Genomic DNA, 23,151 nt, shown 5'->3' with positions numbered 1-23,151 from the left:
GGTGCGCGGCCGAAACCTCGAAACCCTTACCTTATTTCAAACCGAAATCTGTTATTTCCGCTATTTTTGCCGCATCAACATTCGCAGATTTGTAGCCCTTCTCAGGCGTTTACGCAAATGAAAGCTATTTTTGGTTAGCTGAGCTCATATATTAGAGACGTTCACTAATCTCTGAGATCTGAAAGAAGGTATTTATTTTTTTTGAGGGGAGGGCTCAGGTCTGAAATACGTTACGGAAATAACAGATTTTGATTTGAAATAAGGTAAGGGTTTCGAGGTTTGGGCCGCACACTCCTGCCTAAAACTTAAATACCCTCTTTCAGATCTCTCAAAATAGTAAACGTCTCTAATATATGACCGCAGCTAACCAAAGATAGCTTTTATTTGCGTAAAACGCCTGAGAAGGACTACAAATTTGCCAATGTTGATGCGGAAAAATTAGCTCCTTGTAAACAAAATACCCAGTAGCATGTCAGAGTGAAAAACATACCCTATTTCAGACCAAAATGGTCAAAATCTACACCCATTTTCAGACCAAAACAGTTAAAACAAACCATACCCTTTGGGGCCGCACATACCTATAAAGCCAGTTTTAGGAAGAACCGTCGGGAGTTTCCTTAAGGTCGGCTCGCACTATGCTAGAGACCTTTAGATTGGACTACGAGTGCGACATTGAGTACGAGTACAATTTTCGATTTTCACACCAGTGACGTTTCTAGAACCCTCGCTCTTCATATTGGTTTGAGGTAGAGAGGCTAGCGCATGGGATGAAATGGGTATGTGACGTGATAATGTGAAGCCTGAAAACTAGAATTGAAAAGTTGTTCTCGTACTCGATCGCGTACTCGAACTCAAATCTAAAGTCCCCTACTAGGAGACATGTGGGGACGTTCGACGTCAAGCGTGGACAAGCCCCTTCGAGCGTACGCATATGACTTATATTGCAGGGACCGGTACGTATAAGCTGGTGCACACGAAGCGGATATTGGTTCATTTTAATGTTGTAGCGGACACAGTTTGGACGAGCCGGTGCACACCATCCGACATTGAAAATTGAAGTCATTTAGTCCCTGCGAATTCAAACCAGCTAAATTATGTGAAACGGTGACAGGGACAAAATTTTCTCTCCGCAACAGAGCGTTTCCTTAAAAACCGTCTACACGAGAAAAACTGTCGCTGTAACATGCGCCTAATGGCTCTTTTGCCACTTTTTTTGTTCTTACGACGTTTTGACGGCATCTGTGATCTATTACTAAACAGAAGCACTGCAGCATGGAATCTGTTTTTTAATTGAACCTCTAACAATGGTTTCCCACTCATTCAGAGGATCGTGACAGCGTGCTTTTTTCCAGACAGAGAATTTTTGTTCCCAGGAGAAATCCGATGTAAAAAGAAAGGAGATACTCGGAAAAATCGAATTAAACTCCAAAATGAGATCAATCTGAGCATGGCCCAAGTTTATTTGGTCCCTTAATTATTGGATACCAATCTAAAACTTAAAATTGAATGAGGGCTAAGTCAGTATATGCAGATGTCATCGAATACCATTATCTATGCAAAAATATTTTATGCCAGATCTATCCTAACTATCAACAAAGTATGACGGCGAACTGTTATCTCTTGTGTGTGATCTTAAAAGATTCGAAAAGATACTATACTTGGATGCATCAAACCATTTTGCGTTCTGTCTTGAAACCCCTAAGTGAACAAAACCTGCAATTTATAACGAGCATTCCCGACCCTTTCACACGCAATTCCCCGCCCCCCTGCATTGGTAAGTTCTAGCATTTTGATACGCAATGCAGTCAATCGATCGTTTTAACGAACCCCACTGCTGAACTAAAACCTTGAACTTAATCCGCTGAATTCATCTCAACGGTTCTTATAAGAAATAACGAGATGGCTCTTTTTCCATATTAATTAGCATATGTAAATCTGATCCACAGGTTTCGCGCCAGATTTCAAGAAAGAAATTGCTGTTTTGATAGAAATCGGTTTAAAACTTACAGAGCAGAAAAGTTTAGGAAGGTCTTAATATTCGTTTATCATCAGCACACACAACTCTCAGTGGAATGTTATGTCAAAAAATGTAAATAAGGAGAAATTCTCAATAGTTGAAAGTTTAACAAAGATATTATAAAAAATATGTAGGTATTATTTAAGCTTTTAAAATACAAATCTAGATAAGACAATTTTGAAAGTAAAAATTAACTGACGCACCTGTTCTAGACGATCTACAGGATTTCTAAACCAAAACCAATTCAGGTTAAACAAGTCTTTCATGGTTTGGGAATTAACAAAAGACTAAAGCATGCAATTTGACCTTTTTGTGCCTATCACAACTCCGATTTTTCCTTTAAATTCTTTGGAAATCCATTGTTGCGAATAATCTCTTTGTACGCCTCTGCGGACCTTTTTGGGGTGCGTGGTCGATTAGGATCGCTAAAATCGACCCGGTGAATCCCAAATCTGGGGCGATATCCTTCCATCCACTCGAAATTATCCAGAAAACACCAAAGAAAGTAGCCTTTAACTCGAACACCATCCAAATGGATGGCTTTCAATGCCTCGTTCACATACGAGGTCAGGTACTCCACTCGTTGAGTGTCGTTCAACGCCTCTTCGCCAGTGAGATCGCTTTCGCCGTCAATAGCAAAGCCATTCTCCGTTATTATGATGTCGGGATCATTATAATGTTCTTTCACCCAATTTAGAAGCTTGCGCAAGGCCCAGGGAGTATGGAAAAGCCACACAGTACCACCTGGAGGAGGGAAAAATCAACGGGAGGTGGGTGTTACAAACTCTCTTGCCAATAATAAATTTATGGGTTTAATTTTGTTCAAATGGCTTTCTTAGAAAGCTAATCATTTGGAAAAGAGGCAAGAGGGAATGGGGAGAAGAGGCGTATTATTGGAACTAATTTTGCTTGCGAGACTTTTGTTCTATTGCAACCGACAACAGCCGCAGATAACAAAATAAAAATTTTCTCTGTTATTAATTCCAACCGAAAATAATGCAGTTTCGTTTACAACTTTACAAAGAAATCAAACTGCATCTTTCGGCAGCTTTCTCGTTCAGGTTACCCTAAACGAAGTGATAACAGACGCATTATTGGCATTCAATCACTACAGTTTATAACCATTCAAAAGCGTTGTTCGTTGGGCCGAGGGGCACATACTCCCTGTTTGGTCTTTTATCGCGGCTGTAATAATTATATACTTTGTAAGCAGGGACCATTGAAATACCTCGACGCCAGGACGGGTGAGAAGTGGTCTTCATTTGTTGATCGCTCAGGTAATTCCACTCCACATCAGCTGGGAATTCCTTATGTTCAACGAGAAAGGCGGTGTACATGTTTAGAGCGAAAAAATCTGCTGTTCCTTGAATGAGTTGCTTTTCTGCCTCACTTATTTCTGGAAGTCTGACAGGATACAAAATTGCATTAAAGTAAGTATGGAGAAAAACGGCAACAGTTTGTCCGAAAGAAATCGAAAGGGAGCTTAACCGTGCGGCAAAACTCCATTTTTATTGCGGATGGCGAGCAGGGATGGTGCACTGGTGAGAGCGCTCGCCTCCCACCAATGTGGCTTGCGGGTTCGATTCCGGCCCGGTGTCATATGTGGGTTGAGTTTGTTGTTGGTTCTCGCCCTGCTCTGAGGGTTTTTCTGCGGGTTCTCTGGTTTTCCTCCCTCCACAAAAACCAATAAGTCCAAATTCCTATTCGACCATGATGGAGGACCCGCATAAAAACCAGTTGAGGCTGATAAGACTTCCTCTCTAAATATTGTAATTTATTTATTATTTATTTCGCTGTTTGTTCTTATTACGTTTTTTTTAGACTCAGGACTGCGGAAAGCGCATCATGATGTCTTTAAGTTTCAATATTCTTCCTACCTATTTGGAATTCCTTTTGCGTCGCTTTTCTCCTTCACAATTTTCTTCATGACGTCAGGCCAGTCTCCATTGACAAACACTGGATGAGCGAACCACCCGAGCCACCATTCTATGCTGCGGTCAGCGGCGTCTTTGTCAGCTTGCTTGTCTGACTTGGGTTCCCCCCATTGCGCGTTGAGGATTATAGATACTTTACCTTGCTGTGTGGCGCGGAAAACTTGATCATAAGTATGCCACGCCTTGGCATGAGCAAGAAGCATTACATGTGCAACTATCGAAAAAAAAAGTCAATTTTGCTTTTATGTTTTAGGTCTTTGGACAGAGTAACTCTTATTTATTTCTCAGTACATCTTGGTTTTCTTAGTTATTTCTCAGAACATCCTTAATCCCCCCTATGGGGACTGGTGATGAATCTAGCGCCTGATCGAGTAGATCTGGACGTGAGTTCTCCATTTGATTAATGGTACTAAATGTAGACGCGTACCATTCTTGATGTAAGCAAAATAATGAAACTACAAAAAAAAAAAATAATAATAAACGTCCAATAATTTCAGGTTTTTGTGATTATCTTTCGAGATTAAAATTTAAACTGGCGGAAGCGTAATTTGAATTGACGGGGGGGGGGGTTCTTACAAGCAGGCAACGGAGGCGCTAACTTGTAGGGGGTCTGGAAATATTTGTAAAATTATTATTTTTTGTATTTTTTCCTCGAAATTGGGGGAGCCCCCGGCTCCGCCGTTCCTGATACAATAAGCCAAATTATTCTTGAATTTTGATTGGTTCTTTCTTATGACCATTAATTGAGAACAGACGTATAGATGACGTCATTAACATTTGGTTTTGTTTCTTTATTATCGTGTAGGTAAAACAAATAGATTCCATGTTGCCGTGAGTCTGTTTAGTAATCGATCACAGAAGACGTCAAAATGTGGTAAGAACATCAGTGACACACTCGCCTAATGGCTCGTGTGGCACATTTTTATTTTTAACACATCTGTGATCTATTATATTGTTGATGAACAGACGCACGACAAAATGCAACCTATTTGTTAATCAGACAGTTTTCATATGCAAGTCCACCTTTCCGTTTCCATGTTATCTGCCTGTAGTTCAGGACAATAAACGAATTTGATATAATCGCTTTGATAATAACGTAGAAGTCTTTCACCCTAAAAACAGTCGAAGCAAAATTTCCCGTATGGTCTTCAAGCTCAGACTTCCCCCCCCCCAACCCCCTCCCCCCAGTCACCCCTGCATCTTCCTAAATCAAACATCTAAACTCCCCAAAGCTAAATGAAAAAATCATTCCACGTTTCTGATGTTTTAAAACTCCCAATTATTATTAAGGAGATACGTCTTACTGACAATTTCTATACCTTTATAGGTGGCTGTGCTAAGGTTTTTCTTGCCTGGCGCTGTAACACCGAGTCCGTGGCCTAAGAAAGCTGCTTCCCACGGTTCGTTTATTGTAATCCACCACTTGACTCGATCACCAAACGTTTCAAAGCAAAACTTGGCGTAGTCGTTGAAAACGTCGGCTATTTCTGGGTTCAACCAGCCATCGTACCTGTCTTGCAGAGCCTGGGGTAAATCGAAGTGGTACAAAGCGACCATTGGAGTAATTCCGCTTTCAAGAAGCGAGTTGATCAAGTCGTTGTAATACCTCACTCCCGCGGAATTCACCTTCTCTAGCGTTCCCTCCGGTAAAATTCTAGACCACGAGATTGAAAACCTGTAATATCCAACCCCGAGGTTGTTCAGAAGCTTCACGTCTTCGTCCGTTTTGTGGTAGCTATCGCAAGCTATGTCGCCTGTTTGGTTCAAGAAAGAATTGCCACCTGCGTGAGTGAATTTATCCCAGCTGCCAAGTCCCTTACCGTCCGCATTCCATCCACCTTCCACTTGGTAAGCTGAGGTCGACGTTCCCCACATGAAATCTTCGGGAAATTCGCCATAGAAAAACTCATCCTTCCGTTCTGCCATGCCCTCCGAAATTAAAACGAAGAAAAAACTAACCAGAAATGATATTATCATATCGCGTGACTTGTTCCGGTTTCTCAGCTTCTGAATAATTCTCACGTAAGCGTTATGCTTGAGCGTTAGGCTTGATTACAAGCCGCTGTTCGGGAAAGGAGCCCGCGCTCCTCCCCACAGAGGACGTGCTTGATAGGGTGTGAGACGCGAATTTATGACTATTAAACAGTTGCTGTTGTTGTAGAAAAATTTGATATGTAGACCATTAGCAAGTGTAACTCTTACCCCATTTTTTTCGCATATATGTGGAGGTTGCGTGACTCGCAACAAAACAGGAAGCAGTATCGTCACCAGACCAAACGAATAAGCTGCCGGCAAGGTCCACCATGAACTTGCAGAAAAAAAGAAATGGTACCCTGTGTCGTAGACCAACAGCTTCTATCTCTGTTGTAAGCTACCTAGTGATTTGTATTTGTTTGTAAAATACTTCTTATAGGGCTGACTGCAGCTACTACCGTTTATGGCAAGTGTATCCATATTGAGGCCTTTGAAAAGTTAATGGAAGGCTTTGACATGTGGAACAACTTCACCCCTTCACTTGCACGAGGCACAAATTCTCATGATCACACTTACTAAGTAAGATGAATGCAATATTAACTTATAAATGCAGAGTACATAAACATTGTATACATTCATTTTTCATAGTCCATCCTAATGATTAATTGGTTGGCGGCAAAGTGTAGTGAAATTGTATAGCATAATTTTCTAAATCAAATAGCTTGTAGACTAGTATATTATTTTTATATGATCATGGTACATGTACATTTTACTGTATTCTTTGGGAAATCAGGATACAGTATTTTTTGTCAATTGCTTCAAATGTGATTATTCATCATGTACTTACTGACTGCTTAGCTAAGTTCACCTCTTTGTTTGCATTTCCACATACAGTTGATTACTGATTTTCTATAATTTCTTCTCTTGCACTATGTATTATCATGTAACATCCTGTTTTCTTCATGATTTGCTATTTCAGGATGAAAGTCATGAATTTTTGCCTTTAAATGGCACTAATTTTACCATGTTTGTACGTGGAAATAGAAAGCATGGTGTGGTTGGCCTCCAGGGTGCCTTGATCACTTGCTTTACCTGTGATCATCAGGTACATGCCTGTGAACATGGCACAAAAATTTTGGAATCTGAGGAAGTATTGGAACACGAAATGCCTGATTTCCTAGTGGATTTTTTTTGCTGAGAAAAATTATCAGGAATCCACTGTAGTTTCAGAAAACACCTCCCATAAAGAATGGAAATTAAGACCAGTGTCTTCGAATAAAATTCCATTTCAACTATCTACAGCCCAGAAAGAAATATTCTCCTCGTTGGAAAATGTGCTACAAATAAAAATGTCCTCTACTGATCTTGTGCTGCTTACCCCCAGCTTACCTCCCTGCTGCCCAAAGTGTTCATCTCAGTGCATTGGTCAGCCAAGGAAAGTTTTGTGCTTTTTGAAAAAGCAAATGTTGCATTGTGAAGGTAGGAAATTCCTTGCATTTTCATGTTGAGAATTTTGCAAAAATGCCTTTAACTCACCAATGAATTGGATAGAAGTGACTGTTTACAATGAGGGTTTGTGCCGTGGATGATGGAGGAAGGTTTAAATTAGCTCCTCATCTCAAAAAGTCAAATGCCTGTTCTGATTAATTAAGAGTCCAATTCTCGAATGAATTCACTGAACCAAGTTGCTCACAGAAGCTGGCATGTTTGATGAAGGTTGCCACTGCATATGATTGATTTGTAACTTACTGGCTAGAGCCAAACAAACCCAGTTTGTTCTAGGTAGAAAGTGCTGAAAACCTTTAAGGCTAGGACTGACACCTAAATCTTTGATCAACTTATTGTTTATTACCCTAGCAATCTTTAGTCACATTCATAATGCAAACTGAATGGATTCCAATCCACAATTTAAGTTCATTTCTATTCATAAATGTCCTTCCTATTATTTTTTTAATAACAATTCAATAATGGTTTGTGATATTCTCAAATGTATGTTTTGTTCTAGTATTATACTATACTTGTGTTGACGAAGCCTGTGATGCAACTGTGGAGTTGGATGGTTTAGAGCTCACACTGTTGAACATGGGCTCGTACATTATTTCTTAGGAGGTCTTGAGGGATTTCATGTTTCATTTTCTAAAGGGAAGGTACATGAAGTTATTATTATTTTACTCTTTATCACAATTTGCATCGCAGATTAATTGCAGCTTCACGTGTACTACACATTTCTTTCATGTCATACTTAAAATGGCATTATGTTAACTGTACTTTCAGTAATTACAACCACCTAAAATGGGTCCACATTTGATATTAGAGCTGAGACTGGGATGTGATTATCGAGTCATAAAGTAAACTCCGTTAATGGAAAATTGTTGTTAATGGAGACATACTAATTGAACACATCTAATTACAGTTTTAAGTAAAGATGTGCAGTACCCATGCAGATATTATTAAATTTAGACAAGTATGCTAACCAACAGAGACTCATTTTGTTACAAGTAATGTTGGAATGTAATGAGCCAAATAATCAGGCAAATGATTAACTGAAGGTTGTAAGGTGTTGTGCCATCTCCCAATTTAAACCAGAAACATGATGATTGTGTTGTACACTTTAACTTCAGCAGTATCCTTAACAATACTCATTAGTGCTTACTGAAGCCTCTGTCATGCAATGCTTTGCATTGCGTTGCGTGACATAGCTAACGTGTAGCGTGTTGGAATTGGTGTGGATCACACACTGGATTGAAGAATTATTACGTCACGATGTGTGAGCTTCTCAATCACGCCCCTTTTGGCGAGGAAAGGCAACTCAGTTGGTTGGCAATTGGAGTGTTGATACTCCCAAACGTTTTTTGGCAGGGGTGCGCGACCCAAACCTCGAACTGCCCTTACCTTATTTCAGTCCGAAAGCTGTTATTTCCGCTATTTTTTCCGCATCAACATTTGCAAATTTGTAGCGCTTTTCAGGCGTTTACGCCAATAAAAGCTATTTTTGGTTAGCTGGGCTCATATATTAGAGACATTCACTAATCTCTGAGATCTGAAAGAGGGTATTGATTTTTTATTTTTTTGGGTGGGGGGGGGGGGTTCAGGTCTGAAATAGGTTACGGAAATAACAGATTTTGATCTGAAGTAAGGTAAGGGTTTTGAGGTTTGGGCCGCACACTCCTGCTTGAAACTTCAATACCCTCTTTCAGATCTTTCAAAGTAGTAAACGTCTCTAATATATGACCGCAGCTAACCAAAGATAGCTTTTATTTGCGTAAACGCCTGAGAAGGGCTACAAATTTGCCAATATTGATGCGGAAAAATTAGCTCCTTGTAAACAAAATACCCAGTAGCATGTCAGAGTGAAAAACACACCTTATTTCAGACCAAAATGGTCAAAATCTATACCCATTTTCAGACCAAAACATTTAAAAAAACTATACCCTTTGGGGCCGCAAATACCTATAAAGCCCGTATTAGGGAGAACCGTCGGTAGTTTCACTAAAGTCGGCACGAACTATACTGGGACCGGAGTCAGGAGCCCATCACCTGAGTTCCTGATTAGGAGACATGTGGAGACGTGCGACGTCAAGCCTGGACAAGCCCCTTCGAGCGTACGCATATGACTTATATTGCAGGGACCGGTACGTATAAGCTGGTGCACACGAAGCGGATATTGGTTCATTTTAATGTTGTAGCGGACACAGTTTGGACGAGCCGGTGCACACCATCCGACATTGAAAATTGAAGTCATTTTGTCCCTGCGAATTCAAACCAGCTAAATTATGTGAGACGTGTTACAGGGACAAAATTTTGTCCCCGCAACAGAGCATTTCCTTAAAAACCGTCTACACGAGAAAAACTGTCGCTGTATCATGCGCCTAAGGGCTCTTTTGCCACTTTTTTTGTTCTTACAACGTTTTGACGACATCTGTGATCTATCACTGAACAGACGCACTGCGGCATGGAATCTGTTTTTTAATTGAACCTCTAACGATGATTTCCCACTCATTCAAAGGATCGTGACAGCGTGCTTTATTTCCAGACAGCGCATTTTTTCCTCAGGTGAAAATAAAGGAGATGCTCCTCGGAGAAATTGAATTAAACTCCAAAATGAGATCAGTCTGAGCGTGGCTCAAATTTATTTTCCCCCTAATTATTGGATACCAATCTAAAACTGAAAAACGAATGAGGGCTAAGTCAGTATATGCAGATGTCATCGAATACCATTATCTATGCAAATATATTTTATGCCAGATCTATCCTAACCATCAACAAAGTACGACAGCGTACTGTTATCTCTTGCGTTTGATCTTAAAGATTCGAAAAGATACTTGGATGCATCAAACCATTTTGCGTTCTGTCTTGAAACCCCTAAGTGAACAAAACCTGCAATTTATAACGAGCATTCCCGACCCTTTCACACGCAATTCTCCGCCCCCCTGGATTGGTAAGTTCTAGCATTTTGATACGCAATGCAGTTAATCGATCGTTTTAACGGACCCCGCTGCTGAACTAAAACCTTGAACTTAATCCGCTGAATTCATCTCAACGGTTCTTATTAGGAATAACGAGATGGCTCTTTATTCATATTAATTAGCGTATCTAAATCTGATCTACAAGTTTCGCGCCAGATTTCAAGAAAGAAATTGCTGTTTTGATAGAAATCAGTTCAAAACATACCGAGCAGAAAAGTTTAGGAAGGTCTTAATATTCGTTTATCATCAGCACACACAACTCTCAGTGGAATGTTATGTCAAAAAATGTAAATAAGGAGAAATTCTCAATAGTTGAAAGTTTAACAAAGATATTATAAACAATATGTACGTATTATTTACGCTATCAAAATTAAAATCTCCTTAAGGCAAGTTTGAAAGTAATAATACTTTCCAAGTTTAAAAATTAAATGAACTGATCACATCGTGACCAATTATGGTATAACGTACCTGTACTAGATGGTCTACAGGGTTTTTAGACCAAAACCAATTCAGGTTAAACAAGTCTTTCATGGTTTGGGAATTAACAAAAGACTAAAGCATGCAATTCGACCTTTTTGTGCCTATCACAACTCCGATTTTTCCTTTAAATTCTTTGGAAATCCATTGTTGCGAATAATCTCTTTGTACGCCTTTGCGGACCTTTTTGGGGTGCGTGGTCGATTAGGATCGCTAAAATCGACCCGGTAAATCCCAAATCTGGGGCGATATCCTTCCATCCACTCGAAATTATCCAGAAAACACCAAAGAAAGTAGCCTTTAACTCGAACACCATCCAAATGGATGGCTTTCAATGCCTCGTTCACATACGAGGTTAGGTACTCCACTCGTTGAGTGTCGTTCAACGCCTCTTCGCCAGTGAGATCGCTTTCGCCGTCAATAGCAAAGCCATTCTCCGTTATTATGATGTCGGGATCATTATAATGTTCTTTCACCCAGTTCAGAAGCTTGCGCAAGGCCCAGGGAGTATGGAAAAGCCATACAGTAGCACCTGGAGGAGGGAAAAATCAACGGGAGGTAGGTGTTACAAACTCTCTTGCCAATAATAAATTTATGGGTTTAATTTTGTTCAAATGGCTTTCTTAGAAAGTTTATCATTTGGAAAGGAGGCAAGAGGGAATGGGGAGAAGAGGCGTATTATTGGAACTAATTTTGCTTGCGAGACTGTTGTTCTATTGCAACCGACAACAGCCGCAGATAACAAAATAAAAATCTTCTCTGTAATTGATTCCAACCGAAAATAATGCAGTTTCGTTTACAACTTTACAAAGAAATCGGGCTGCATCTTTCGGCAGCTTTCTCGTTCAGGTTACCCTAAACGAAGTGATAACAGACGCATTATTGGCATTCAATCACTACAGTTTATAACCAATCAAAAGCGTTGTTCATTGGGCATGGGGGGCACATACTCCCTGTTTGGTCTTTTATCGCGGCTGTAATAATTATATACTTTGTAAGCAGGGACCATTGAAATACCTCGACGCCAGGACGGGTGAGAAGTGGTCTTCATTTGTTGATCGCTCAGGTAATTCCACTCCACATCAGCTGGGAATTCCTTATGTTCAACGAGAAAGGCGGCGTACACGTTCAGAGCGAAAAAATCTGCTGTTCCTTGAATGAGTTGCTTTTCTGCCTCACTTATTTCTGGAAGTCTGACAGGATACAAAATTGCATTAAAGTAAGTATGGAGAAAAACGGCGACAGTTTGTCCGAAAGAAATCGAAAGAGAGCTTAACCGTGCGGCAAAACTCCATTTTTATTGCGGATGGCGAGCAGGGATGGCGCACTGGTGAGAGCGCTCGCCTCCCACCAATGTGGCTTGCGGGTTCGATTCCGGCCCGTTGTCATATGTGGGTTGAGTTTGTTGTTGGTTCTCGCCTTGCTCTGAGGGTTTTAATTTTCTGCGGGTTCTCTGGTTTTCCTCCCTCCACAAAAACCAATAAGTCCAAATTCCTATTCGACCATGATGGAGGACCCGCATAAAACACAGTAGAGGCGAGCCTGCAGTACGGGCGGATTAGCGGGTTCTAGCGCGATACACGAGCGTGCGCGCGTAGCGTGAGACCGAGCGCGAAGCGCGAGGAGAGAAAAATCCGCCTGTAGTCACACCATTGTTCATGCTCTACCGCCCCTTGAAATGATTGGCATGAAAGAATGAGGGAGAACAAAACAATTCAATATACTGGCGGGATAAAATGTCTCAAATAACCAATAATTTACAAATGTGTACAGACGCAAAGCAGTTAACAGACGTGAACATCTAAATTTACCTAAATTTAAATCATGTGGTGCCAAACTCGGCGAGCAAAGGAGGTACATGTATAAACCTAAACATCGAGCTCAGGAGACGAAAAGCTCGAACAAATTCTGGATGCAAGAAACATGACGACACGGAAAGGATCTCTAAGATTCTCGAAGTAACACTACAGCAGTCTCTGGCGACGCCGGACAAAGCTAAATAGTCTAAATATGATCCGTGGTGAAAAGCCATATAACTTAATACAGTTTTAATTTAACAACCGGGCTCGGCGTCATAATATAGAATGCAAATAATCAATGTTGGTGATCACCGACTTTGTCCCTCCAGAGCGAACAATTAAAGAGATACAACATATCTTTCTGCACTAGAAATGAGGCGAGACAAACAACACTTAACTCGGCACATGGCAAATTATAGAGGTGTCAAACTCTGCAAACAGCTGAAACTATGCAGAGCTCTGACCTCTAACAGTCCAACGGCTCTACTCTACTTTTAAAAACGTCATCCTGATAACACAACATTAAGTGCCCTTCAGAAACAAGTGAAGAGCAAAATAAAAGGTTGAGAGGCTGGAATTTATAAGAGAACGGCAAACGTAGAAATGTTACGAGCCTTAGGAGTTCGTATAGGCCTGTCACCCGAATCAAACATATCTTGTTTTTTCTCGCGTCTGACGTCACGCAGCTTAAAGCAACCAATCAGCAAAAACCGTTCGCCAGGCGAACGGTTGGAAGAGCATAAACAATGGTGTGACTACAGGCGGAGTTTTCTCGCCTCGCGCTTCGCGCGCGCGCTCGTGTATCACGCTAGAGCCCGCTAATCCGCCTGTTCTCCAGGCTAAGTTGAGGCCGATAGGGCTTCCCTTCTAAATATTGTAATTTATTTATTATTTATTTCGCTGTTTGTTCTTGTTTAGTTTTTTTAGACTCAGGACTGCGGGAAGCGCATCATGATGTCTTTAAGTTTCAATATTCTTCCTACCTATTTGGAATTCCTTTTGCTTCGCTTTTCTCCTTCACAATTTTCTTCATGACGTCAGGCCAGTCTCCATTGACAAACACTGGATGAGCGAACCACCCGAGCCACCATTCTATGCTGCGGTCAGCGGCGTCTTTGTCAGCTTGCTTGTCTGACTTGGGTTCCCCCCAATGCGCGTTGAGGATTATGGATACTTTACCTTGCTGTGTGGCACGGAAAACTTGATCATAAGTATGCCACGCCTTGGCATGAGCAAGAAGCATTACATGTGCAACTATCGAAAAAAAGGTCAATTTTGCTTTTATGTTTTAGGTCTTTGGACAGAGTAACTCTTATTTATTTCTCAGTACATCTTGGTTTTCTTAGTTATTTCTCAGAACATCCTTAATCCCCCCTATGGGGACTGGTGATGAATCTAGCGCCTGATCGAGTAGATCTGGACCTGAGTTCTCCATTTGATTAATGGTACTAAATTTACACGCGTAATGGCATTAAATGGCATTCTTGACGTAAGCAAAATTATGAAACTGAAAAAAATCAAAAACGTCCAATGATTTCAGGTTTTTGTGATTATCTTTCAAGATCAAAATTTAAACTGGCGGAAGCGTAATTTGAATTAGGGGGGCTTACAAGTAAGCGACGGAGGCGCTAACTTGTAGGGGGTCTGGAGATATTTGTAAAATTATTATTTTTGTATTTTTTGCCCCCCCCCCCCGGCTCCGCCGTTCCTGATATAATAAGCCAAATTATTCTTGAATTTTGATTGGTTTTTACTTATGATCATTAATTGAGAACAGACGTATAGATGACGTCATTCAACCTTGTTCCCAGGCTCTCTCATCTTCCTGGGAACGAGGTTGGACGTCATTAACTTTTGGTTTTGTTTCTTTATTATCATGTACGTAAAACAAATAGATTCCATGTTGCCGTGAGTCTGTTTAGTAATAGATCACAGAAGAGGTGAAAATGTGGTAAGAACATCAGTGACACCCTCGCCTAACGGCTCGTGTGACACATTTTTATTTTTAACACATCTGTGATCTACATCTATGATGCAATCTATTTGTTAATCAGACAGTTTTCATATGCACTTCCACCTTTCCGTTTCCATGTTACCTGCCTGTAGTTCAGGACAATAAACGAATTTGATATAATCCCTTTGATAACAACGTAGAAGTCTTTCACCCTAAAAACAGTCGAAGCAAAATTTCCCGTATGGTCTTCAAGCTCACACTCCCCCCCCCCCCCCACCTCACCCCCTCACCCCATGGCACGAAAAATTGGATTTACTCTAAATTTGATCCTGATCAAAGTCGAGGTCAAATATGATCATAGCTTTGATACAAACTTTGACGCGCGTCAAATGTGTGTCAAAAATGTCATGGCTTTGCCGATACATTTGATCCTTGACAAAGAAGAGGGCAAAAGTGGTCTTAACTTTGACTCCACCTTTGACCCACGTTAAAGGAGGAATCAAATATCCCATGGATTTGCCATACATTTGATTCCTGCCAAAGGCGAGGTCAAACATGTCAATAACTTTGACTACAGTTTTGACGCGCGTTAAAGGCGTTCAAAGACACCACGGCTTTGCATACCTTTGCCCTCTTATGTCAAAGGCGTTCAAAAGCGCAATGGCTTTGTACAAGTTTGATCCTATGTCATGTCATGTCAAAGGCGAGGTCAAATATGGCCATATCCTGCAACTCCTCTTTTAACGCCCTAATAACCTGCGTTTTCGTATTTTTTTCTGTTTCAACGATTAAATGAAAGCTTGCTTTCTTGCCAATGTGTATTTTTTTAATAATAAAAAAAATTTTCACTTGACCTGGAGGTGGCAGAAGAAAACAGCTCGAAAACAGCGGGAAAACGCGGCTGCCAGCTTCCCGCATTTCTCTGGCCAGTCAGAGAGGAGACTAAAGGTCAACGAAGGGGTGTCTGGAAAACCCGAATGGCGAATAGTCGCGAATAGCGAACAGCGAATAGTCCCAACTAGCGAATAGCGAATTGTACGAATAGTGCGAATAGTGGCAAATAGTGGTAAATAGTGGCAAATAGTAACAAATAGGGTACCCAGTATCTCGCAGTCAGCCTCGTAGCAACTTAGGATGTTTATCAGGACAAAAGGTGTTTCTAAACGTAATTTCTTCTGTTTTAACCGCTGCAAAAGCGTAAATACGTCTTTATTAGGTTATCCTTGTGTTTTCTGTTTTCTTAATGTCGGCGATGAACAGCCTACTAGCCTGAGTCCGGAGAAGAAAAGGTAATAAATTCACTGAAATTCTAAAAATACTGTAGTTGTAGTCAGACATAGTAATAAAATCTTAAAAGTTGTTGTCACTGACTTAAAAATCTTAAAATAGACGTTTCGGCTAAAATACTATAACCTTCTTCAGTGATGAAATGAATGTTAATGGCGTCTAAATATAAATGAGATGTTTATAAGAATCTGAGGAACTCGCTAGGGATTAATTTAGCATTTTGTAAATGTCTGGAATATGCGCGTGGTCATTAATTGAGTTCGGTTCGCGAATGGAATGCCACGCTTCCAAGGACAATCTACGCGACCACAAGGGACAGCGGTCTATGACCTTGACATTATTAAAATCAAATTCGTGGTTGTTTTTCATACAGTGTTGCGCCAAAAGAGAGTTCTTGTCACATGTGAGGACAGCTTTTTTATGTTCTTTTGTTCTGAATCTCAGTGCTCTGGATGTTTGACCGATGTAAAGTTTTTCACAGTTTTTACAATTGATTTTATACACGACACCAGTTGACAGGTCTTGATCGAATTTATCCTTCGGTTTCTTCAGGATCGAACCAACCGTCTTGACGGGTTTATGAGCAACATTTACGTCGAATTGTCCCAAAGTTCTTGCAATTTTTTCAGAGATTCCTTGAAAATATGGCAAAGTAACAAAGCCTCTGTAGCTTTGAAGCTGATTATTTTGGGGCTGATTTAATGCTTTAGGTGGTTTGGTTCTTTGGCAGCTTTTTAAGAATTGGTCCGTGTAACCATTGGTTTTGAGTGCGTCCACCACGGATTTTTGAGTTATTTTTTTGTAAAAAAAATACCTCTTAGTCGGCGCGTCGGGTATGTTATGGACGGGTCAATGGGTGAGTGAGTGAGCGAGTGAGTGAGTGAGTGAGAGATGTATGTATGTCACACCAATCAGATTGGATCTATTATGAACAGCCAATCAAATTGCTTGTTGTAAAGGTATGTATAAACACAAGAACTTTGGTAATTGAAAAATAAAGAGTGACGTGTATGTTGCCGGTTTGTGATTTTTAGTCCGGTTTGGAGGGGAGTGTGACAGTTACATACGTAAATTGGGTTGTTTTAGAGTGGATAATTTTCAGTGTAATGGTGGTTAGTTATAAACGAGATGAGTCTTGAGTTTTGAAGCAGTTCATGAGTTAGTAGTAGGCAAATGGCACGAGATATTTTTATTTTTAATTACAAAGGGTGACTTGATACTTTTGTTTTTCACAAGGAGTAAATTCAATTAGACGTCACGAATCGTCAGTTCTAGTTCTTAGGACATGTGTTAGAGGAGACGAGACTGTTTAGATTTGAAGCAGTTCTAACGTTTACAATAGTAAGTGCGGTAACGATTGTTTTGTTCTTATTACACGCAAATATAACGAGATATTTTTATTTTTTAGTTACAATGGATAATTTGACACTCTTGCTTTTCACAAGGTAGTAAATTCAATTAGAGCTGACGAATCGTCACCACTTGTTCCCACGAGATGTTTGCTATTTTTAGTTACAAATGGTAACTCGACACTTTTGTTTTTCATATGGGAGTAAATTCAATTAGAGCTTACAAGTTATCGGCTATTGTTCCCAGGATATTAAACAAAAAAGAAGCTTTCATTTCTAGAGTGTTTTTACGTCTCTGCAGTAGCAGTTTAATAGTTTTATTTAATGACATTCATTTTAGTCCGATATTTTTAAGGGTAAAAAGTATGAAAACTGTTCAAATGTTCTTTGAAGACTGCGTGGCGTCAAGTTAAAGTGCATTTAATTAAATCAGACTTTCAACGTGTCAGAGAGGTTTCTTTCTTTCTATTTTTGGTGAAGTTGTGTTATGTTGCGTTGTGTTGTGTAAAAGGGTAAACTTACGACTCGTATAAAATGCGAAAAAGTCTCTAAATTAACTTGAGTATTTTTGAGCAAAAATTCCTCTTGGAAGGGTTATGTGATCGGTGAGTGAGGGAGTTATGCATGTGCGCGTGTCACACCAATCACAGTGCGGGTTGTATCAAAGGACGAATCAAATTTCCTGTTAGAAAATAAGATGGCAAATACATTAATCAGGAGACGTGTCAGGTTACTGTCGTTTGTTCAGTCAAACATTTTATGGCTTGCTATTAAGCTATCTTACCATGACCGATGTAACATCGCAACCATAAAAACTTGCCAAATTAACCAAATCATCACTGTACCATGAATGCTTCTATCTCCGACACTTCACACAAAAAAATAACTCTTGCACGCCTTGCGTGCCTATGTTTTGTCTTCGTCAGTCGACGGAATATTCTTTGCTCTGTCAAGAAGGGTTCTGGGATCATTTGGGGACCCTACAGGACCACCCGCCGTGTCCCGCAAGAAAAATTTCCTCAAAAGCCATATAATAAATCTTTTATTGACCGAGCTTGTTCGGTCAAGATGGTTCAATATTGGCCTCGTTCCTTTCTTTTTTGCGTGTTTATAGACCTCGACTCCGTCTCGGTCCATAAACTCGCAAAAAAAGAACTTGGCCAATATCCAGCCATCTTGACCTCACACTTGGTCAATAATCCATACATACAAGCACTTATAAAAGTTCCACTTTGCATCTTATGTAAGCCGCGGCTTGTGTAAACCGCGCCTTATTTTCTCCTATGAATGGCCCTATTGATTCGATTGAATTTGGTATGACTTCCAATGCAAAACATTTAGCTCAATTCCAATATAGTGCTTCTCAATATAACGACTGCCTGGGTACACGCAGTAATGCGTCTAGTTGGCTTTAAAATGATATTTATTGAGCTTTTAAATCAATTTTGTGGTGATCTGCATTGGACATGGCATAAATTGATATTTTGCCAACACGAAATGGAGAACTGGGTCTTAAGCAAAGTTGCAGGATTAGCATTTTTGTAGAAAGAAGGGGTTGAGAAATTTGTGACATTCTACAGACAGCCTTGCCATTTGCAATGTCCAATAAGGTTAATTTGTTCCATACTGTTGTACAAATAGTGTTCTCTAATTTATAAGTTATTTCAATCTGTTGTTTAAATGATTGCCATATAACCCCATATCTGGCTTTGGTGCATGTAGGATATTGATGTATTGTTTACCATTTTGCTGTAAATTGTCTTAATTGATGTGTCAATCAAAACATATCTTGGATATGCTGGGCTCTTCTGACAAATGTACCTATGCCTGATAACCTTTGAGTGCATTTGGTTGTGTAGTGCAGTCAAAATACATGTACATAATATAACTTACTCTTAGCTTACTTATAATTCTTGGTATAATTTAATCATAGCAAAATTAATTAATGGAACCCAATAACAGCTCCTGTAGTCCACAATCTAAGTCGAGAAAAAGAACAAATCACATTGAAATTGAATAATAAAATTATTATTATAAGCCTATGCAAGTATTCATGATCAGCAAAAAAAATATCATAACTACTGTTCATGCCAGAGTGATTTTGCTTATTGCAAACCCTTCCAGCAGGAGGAGACTCCATACAATAGTGAAGATGGCTAAATGTATCTTTGGGGACAAGTTAGAAAACAAAACTTTCCAACTTTTCAGATATGTATACTGTTTTGGTATTTTTGCAAGATTTCATTTGGTAGAGATTTAGGGACTGAGTATATTGTAACCACTGCATTTCAGTTAGTCCCCACAACAAAAAATGTGTAAACTGCTTTTGTGTGGGAGTCCCCATGTTAACTAAGGAAGAATATAATGATTAGTAACAATGCGTTGCCTTTCTTAATAAGGTAGGAAAGAACAAGAAATGCCACCAAAAAGCACAGAAGACAGTTCTGTTATATGTGATCAAGATTTTTGGTGGCTTCCCAGAAATCCTTGAAATCATAGCTCTATATTTCATAATCACACCATCTTACACCTCGATCTGCTGATGTAATCCTAGTTCCGGCTGAAACTATTTAATCATTCGCAATTTACGTAACATACATGTTGGATTATTTTCATTAGTAACAACATTCCGAAAAATAACTGAGTAGCTCCCCTTTTAGGCTGGCCTAAATCTATATATTACTCATATTTTGCCCAGTTTTACCTGGGGCAATTATTCAGTCACGTGATGCGTTTAGCCAACCACGTGAGCGAAAATACGTTGATGGACTATAGACAAGACTATTTTCACCATTCTTAAACTTTAAAGAATAGAATGCCAAGATTCACCCTTAATATTCATTTCCAACGTTTTTGTCTGTTTGCCTCTGTTTAGACAAATGCGGACAAGCATGGTTGACAGGATGGACTTATCCAGTGAAGATGCATTGATTAATTTCGTCAACGCCTTAGACTGTCAAAATGTGTCTTCCCTGGAAAGCATGGGGATTCAGTTGGCATTGACCCCCATCAAGGCAGTTTAACTACTTTGATGAGAAAGAAGAGGAAAACACTGTATTCCATTCCACTTATATTGCAAGAATGAGCAAGTACAACCAGCAGAAAAGGAGAACTGCCAAAACATTAGGAGTTCCATGCAACGGACTGTGCCATCTGGAAAGGACGCTTATACACCAGTTGACTTTTGTGCGAAGTTTGCCATATCTTTCCCGAAATTTTGCAGTTATCCTCCCTATTGTCTAGTTTGGTCTAGAAAACTAAGGAACTGAGAATTTAGCCATGGTACTTAAATGTTAGATAAATGCACATTGTGCCATGGAAGATATGTTGACTGTTGTTTTCACGATAGAACAATGTTTTTCTTATGATCAGTCTCATTACGTGTAGTTTGAAACCAAGCCTGTAACCTGGCTTTTTGAAACCTGAAGCCTAAAACATTTATGTAAGGTACTTGAAGGTATTTACTCCTGATAAAAACGGGGGAAAAATTAAAACTGTGTTTTCAAATGCTGCTACCGCAGTCCCACAGTCGTCGGATAATTAACGTAATAGCTGTATATAAAAACCACGAAAATACCTCGTTCTTTCGTCTATTGCGGGACTGCGGACCGCGGTAGCACCCCGGGGGGGGGGGAGCACTGCCATATATGGGCTATATAGGTATGTGCCGCTGTGAAGGGTATGGTTTTCAAGCAGTTTACTCTAGGATAGGGTATGTAAATCAGAGCGTTTGGGTCTAGAATAGGGTATCATTTTTCACAAAACTGACTGGTTGGTTGAAGGTTTTATCTGGAGTAAGGAAACCAGAAATTACCACTCAAAAATATAAAAAAATCAAATCGGCAAGTTTAAATTTACGCAAATCAGCCTCAACAGTGTCAACAGATGGGGGGATTTGGGGAGTTTACTCTAGTATAGGTTAGCAAAATTCAGCTGAACTAGCTCTGGTATAGGCTAAGGAGTCCAGGGTCACAGCGGCACATCCCCACCCAGAAATTCCCAAAGTACCCCCCCCCCCGGGGGTAGCACTCCAGTTATGACACCTAGTTCACTTCTTATTCATCGACTACGACACTGCGGACTGCGGTAGCACTCCAATTTTTTCACTTGGTTCATTTCTTATTCGTTTCATCGACTACGGGACTGCGGACTGCGGTAGCAATTCAGTTCAACACTTAATTTATTTCTTATTCATCGACTACGGGACTGCGGACTGCGGTAGCACTTCAGTTCAACACTTAACTATGATTTCTTATTCGTTTCATCGACTACGGGACTGCGGACTGCGGTAGCACTTCAGTTCAACACTTAATTAATTTCCCGCTCATCGACTACGGGACTGCGGAGCACGGACCACGGAAGCAGTAGATTTAAGGCAGGCGTGTGTGGCCGGGTATTCTGAAGTTGCTCCCCGAGATGAAGTTGGGCACATTTATTTTCTTAAAATCAGATGCAATGATCTTTCCGGGCCGCTTTTCCGTGAACATTTGTCAATAGTTTTGGCACAAAAGAACCATATTAAAGCTGATATATTCTTCAAAACTTGTCAGACATAAAACAAGAGTACGGATATGATTGCATCTTTCGTATGCGGAGCTACAAAGCTAGTGTAGCAAGCAGAAAAAGGGGTATAAGATGTGGATCTCGCGAAACGCGACAAACGGTCGCGAAGCGCGAAAGAGGTGCGCGAGCGAGAAGTTCGGGCGAGACGCGCCATCGCGGAACGCGCAGGGTACCTTTGGCAAACCTTTGGCCTGCGTCACAGGCATCTTCGACCACGTCTTTGGCAAACCTTTGACTTGAATCGCAGACAAATTTGATTACATTTTTGACCCACCTTTGACAGTGCGCAAAGGTGTATCAAAGGATCACCTTTAACCCTAAAACAAAGGCGTTCACAGGTGAGTAAAAACGGCCTTTCACGCCTTTGATTTTGGTGGCAAAGGTTTATTCAAACATGATCTTTGATTCGCCTCAAAGATCGTCAAAAGCGTGCAAATGTGGCCTTTACAAACCTTTAACCACACATTTGACGCGCCGTAAAGGCGATTTTTCGTGCAGTGCATCTTCCGAAATCAAACATCTAAACTCCCCAAAGCTAAATAAAAATATCATTCCATGTTTCTGATGTTTTAAAACTCCCAATTATTTCTCTTGATTAAGAGAATTAATTATTAAGGAGATACGTCTTACTGACAATTACTATACCTTTATAGGTGGCTGTGCTAAGGTTTTTCTTGCCTGGCGCTGTAACACCGAGTCCGTGGCCTAAGAAAGCTGCCTCCCACGGTTGGTTTATTGTAATCCACCACTTGACTCGATCACCAAACGTTTCAAAGCAAAACTTGGCGTAGTCGTTGAAAACGTCGGCTATTTCTGGGTTCAACCAGCCATTGTACCTGTCTTGCAGAGCCTGGGGTAAATCGAAGTGGTACAAAGCGACCATTGGAGTAATTCCGCTTTCAAGAAGCGAGTTGATCAAGTCGTTGTAATACTTCACTCCCGCGGAATTCACCTTCTCTAGCGTTCCCTCCGGTAAAATTCTAGACCACGAGATTGAAAACCTGTAATATCCAACCCCGAGGTTGTTCAGAAGCTTCACGTCTTCGTCCGTTTTGTGGTAGCTATCGCAAGCTATGTCGCCTGTTTGGCTCAAGAAAGAATTGCCACCCGCGTGAGTGAATTTATCCCAGCTGCCAAGTCCCTTACCGTCCGCATCCCATCCACCTTCCACTTGGTAAGCTGAGGTCGACGTTCCCCACATGAAATCTTCGGGAAATTCGCCATAGAAAAACTCATCCTTCCGTTCTGCCATGCCCTCCGAAATTAAAACGAAGAAAAAACTAACCAGAAATGATATTATCATATCGCGTGACTTGTTCCAGTTTCTCAGC

General features: G+C 40.4%; 2 protein-coding genes and 1 long non-coding RNA gene across 3 annotated transcripts; 1 reads left to right on the top strand and 2 right to left on the bottom strand.

The window, feature by feature from the left end:
• Positions 1–1,431: 1,431 nt before the first annotated feature.
• Positions 1,432–5,985, bottom strand: LOC149112111 (cytosolic beta-glucosidase-like). The gene is made up of 4 exons (XM_089289848.1): positions 5,271–5,985; positions 3,895–4,165; positions 3,246–3,421; positions 1,432–2,761 (listed from the first exon to the last, which is right to left on the bottom strand). The coding sequence occupies exons 1-4, from the start codon at positions 5,926–5,928 to the stop codon at positions 2,337–2,339; spliced, it is 1,530 nt and encodes a 509-aa protein (XP_089145974.1). The 5' UTR covers positions 5,929–5,985; the 3' UTR covers positions 1,432–2,336.
• A 61-nt stretch (positions 5,986–6,046) lies between these two features.
• LOC149112110 (uncharacterized) lies at positions 6,047–8,398 on the top strand. The gene is made up of 3 exons (XR_016207279.1): positions 6,047–6,504; positions 7,310–7,404; positions 7,931–8,398. It is a non-coding gene; the product is annotated as an uncharacterized LOC149112110 (long non-coding RNA).
• A 1,629-nt stretch (positions 8,399–10,027) lies between these two features.
• LOC110044611 (cytosolic beta-glucosidase-like) lies at positions 10,028–23,123 on the bottom strand. Its single transcript, XM_089289849.1, has 4 exons — positions 22,466–23,123; positions 13,651–13,921; positions 11,886–12,061; positions 10,028–11,400 (listed from the first exon to the last, which is right to left on the bottom strand). The coding sequence occupies exons 1-4, from the start codon at positions 23,121–23,123 to the stop codon at positions 10,976–10,978; spliced, it is 1,530 nt and encodes a 509-aa protein (XP_089145975.1). The 3' UTR covers positions 10,028–10,975.
• Positions 23,124–23,151: the final 28 nt, after the last annotated feature.

Source organism: Orbicella faveolata, unplaced genomic scaffold (genome assembly GCF_042242905.1).
Source record: "Orbicella faveolata isolate gen_17 unplaced genomic scaffold, um_ofav_v1 contig_2, whole genome shotgun sequence".
Classification (NCBI taxonomy): domain Eukaryota; kingdom Metazoa; phylum Cnidaria; class Anthozoa; order Scleractinia; family Merulinidae; genus Orbicella; species Orbicella faveolata.
This window is presented reverse-complemented; position numbering and strand designations above follow the sequence as displayed.